A 3,444-nucleotide genomic window follows, 5' to 3' on the forward strand; every position below is an offset into this window, starting at 1 on the left:
CACAATATCCACTTGCATGAATATCAATCAACTAAACGTCCATCAAATTCAAAATGTAGAAGAGTTAATTTAAAAATTCAATTGGTCAATTATTATATTCTTTACTGTCAGTTAGGTGTGGAAATCAAAAAGAACAGTTAATTATTTATTGCTTAAATGACTGATATATGTTTTATATTCATTACAATGTCATTTCAAATTCCAAGTAGTACCTGACATGAGTTTCAAATATGCTTCTTGGAAAGACTTAATCGACAGACAAGAAATAGGAATTCAAAACCTCTGACGTGGCAAGTAAAATTGGAGGGAAATTATGGCCGCACGTGAGGGACGCTTGAGAGATAAACCAAAACCTAGGGCACAAAATTAATTGAATTATGTACCCTTAAAACAACGCTTCCTTCTTGCAATAATTCCAACTGCTGGCATATTGTAACCCGGCTATAATTTCCCCTTTTGTGTGGTGCAATCCGGTGACAAACCTGAAGCTCAGGCAGGAGTTGTGTAAGAACTCCTCATTCACAAACGATATATTCATGTGGTTGTGAAGACCAAAAATTCACAATTCAGAGGACCCGAAGCACGTTCCTCTTTCTGTTAAAGATCCTGCCTTCAACCCGACATTGCAAGTTTGCAAGTAAGTTTCGTCCCTTAATTTCCCCTTCTGGAGAGGTATAACAAACTAAAGTGGAATAGAAAAACCATTCTACCCTGCTTTGAATGTAATATTGTGGGATAAACTTTGTTAAACATATTATAGAGAACTTGGAAAATTTGATTTTGTGTACGACATTACTATCCAAAAATCCCTGTTTGTCTAACGAAATTATAGAAAACCTTCAAAAATATGCTTGGACCACCGAAATTAGTTAGGTTGCTAAATATGGCTTTAAATGGATAAGACTTGGACCACCTGTTTTTGTTCTCATTTTATTTGAATACTTTGGTTTTGGGTTGGGATATCATATAATGATGATGATAAAAGAAATAAGTAATCAGATGCTTGTGTTATCATGACAAGCGCAAGAGACTCGAGTAATGCATTTGGATTCACACATGGAGACAAAAATATAAATTGGCAAACTTTGATTACGATTCAGAAATATTTCTCCCATATAGTATACAGTAGGTACATATTTAAGTTAGTGAAGTTGGCACTTCATAGGACTGGGCTTCCGCTCTTGCTTTTCGTAGATATATTATAGTTAGTAGAGTTGCCACTTCTAAGTCTAGGCTTCAAGCTCCTATGTTCATATTGAATGTCGTTTATTTTACCCATGATTCCTATTGATTGCCGTTTGTTTTTGTATTGAGGATTTAAATCTAATCTACCTCGTTTATGTGACTTTTTGTTTACTTGTGTAACAACTACTATGGACAAAGTGCAGATCGACCATGATGATGTGTTGGCTGAATCCGATTATGAGAATGTTACGGTCTCCATTAACGTTGTGGATGGTGAAAACTCAGTGGGGGATGGTATGATTGTGCCTGAGGTAGGCATGGAGTTTAAGGAGTTAAAAGACATGTTTGACTTCTACAAAAAATATTCTTATGCAATTGGATTTTCGATTAAGAAAAGGAATTCAAAAAAGGGAAACGACGGAGAGTTGAGATATGTAACCTTCACATGTAGCCGTGAAGGTCAAAGAATCGGTAATAGTAGTGGTTCCTTCAAGCCCCAACCAACAATACAGATGGGTCATAAAGCCAGGATATCTACATCATCAGATGTTAATAGAGTATGGAGAATTAACAAGGTCCACCTCGGCCACAATTACGAAACTAGTCCATCGAAATCGAGGTTATATCGATGTAACCGAGAATTGAGTTCACACGTGAAACATAAGCTTGAAGTCAATGATTTAGCTAGAATTTCATTGCATAAAAGTTCCAATTCTGCCGTTGTCAAAGCAGGTGGTTATGAGAACCTGAGTTGTATTGAGAAAGATTGTCGAAACTATATTGAAATAGTTAGGCGTTTAAGACTTGGTGAAGGGGATGCCATTGCAATACAAGCATACTTTGCAAAGATGCAAGCACAGTGCTCGGGATTTTACTTTAGCATGGATTTAGATGATGACTCCCGACTAAGAAATGTCTTCTAGTTCGATAATCGATGCAGGCAAGCGTATAACGAATTTGGTAATGCTATTACTTTTGATACCACGTGCCTGACAAACAAGTATGACGTGTCGTTCGCCCCGTTCGTTGGCGTCAATCATCATGGACAATCAACATTACTTGGTTGTGGGTTGTTGTCGAGTGAAGATACAAGTAATTTTGTCTGGTTCAGAACATGGCTACAATGTATGCATGGTTAGGCACCTCATGGAATAATTACCGACCAAGATCGGGCCATGCAAAATGCCATTCAAATCATTTTTCCAAACACAAGGCATAGATGGTGTCTATGACATATTTTAAAGAAGTTGCCTGAAAAATTTGGGTACCATGATGACAAGTCTTCGATATTTGGGGCTATACATGTATTAGTTTATGATTGTCAATTTGTTGAAGAACTTGAGAATGGGTGGGCTGCGATGATTAACAAGTACAACTTGCAGGATAATGAATGATTATCTGGGTTGTATGAGAACAAAAGCCGTTGGGTTCCATGTTTTTTGAAGACCACTTTTTGGGCAGGGATGTCGACGACACAGAGGAGCGAGAGTATGAATGAGTTCTTTGATGGTTACGTGCATTCGAAGACCACGTTGAAGCAATTTGTAGAACAGTAGGAACGAGCACTGCGATGTAAGGTAGAGAAAGAGTTCCAGGCTGATTTCAAATCTTTTTCATAAATAGTCCCATGTGCAACGCAATACGAAATTGAGCTACAATTTCAGTCAGTTTATACCATTGCGAAATTCAGGGAAGCTCCGGATGAGTTCACAGGGAAGGTTTACTACGATGTCATATCTACTTTGGAGGGAGATACGCTGACGACGTATGAGGTGTGTGAGGATATTATGCATGAGGGGCGACGAAGGAAAAAAAATTCTTCGTCTCATTTATGAGAGAACTGTGACATAGTTTGTAGTTGCCATTTGTTTGAGTTTAGGAAAATTCTTTGTTGCCATGCAATTGCAGTTCTTATTCATTACAATGTCACGTCCCTTCCGGAGAGGTACATGCTATGGAGATGGAGAAGAGACGTTAGTCGGGCACAAACCAGAGTCGCTGTGAATTATGACGATTTGATCAGCTTTCCTGAGCAGTTGAGATATGATGAACTGCGTCATGAGTTTGCAAAACTGGCTGACCTTGCTGCGGACGATGAAGGGCGATCGCGTGTGATACTGGATTGGATAAAACTTTAGTGCAAAGATCTTTCGATGTTGAAAACATCACACAATGGAAGCAATGTGATCGCACATCATACTATTCAAGTAGCCGATCAGTGTACCGACTCCCAGAACGATGCTAGTGTGAACATAAGAG

At 38.5% G+C, this 3,444-nt stretch overlaps 1 protein-coding gene across 1 annotated transcript; it reads left to right on the forward strand.

The window, feature by feature from the left end:
- The first annotated feature begins 1,373 nt into the window (after positions 1-1,373).
- LOC111399976 (protein FAR-RED IMPAIRED RESPONSE 1-like) lies at positions 1,374-2,108 on the forward strand. The gene has a single exon (XM_023027456.1). The coding sequence runs from the start codon at positions 1,374-1,376 to the stop codon at positions 2,106-2,108; it is 735 nt and encodes a 244-aa protein (XP_022883224.1).
- Positions 2,109-3,444: the final 1,336 nt, after the last annotated feature.

Source organism: Olea europaea, chromosome 9, assembly GCF_002742605.1.
Source record: "Olea europaea var. sylvestris chromosome 9, O_europaea_v1, whole genome shotgun sequence".
NCBI classification, from domain to species: domain Eukaryota; kingdom Viridiplantae; phylum Streptophyta; class Magnoliopsida; order Lamiales; family Oleaceae; genus Olea; species Olea europaea.

Bases quoted from the DNA above. Each gene is read 5' to 3' on its own strand.
- LOC111399976 (XM_023027456.1), top strand. From the start codon at position 1,374: ATGGACAAAGTGCAGATCGACCATGATGATGTGTTGGCTGAATCCGAT.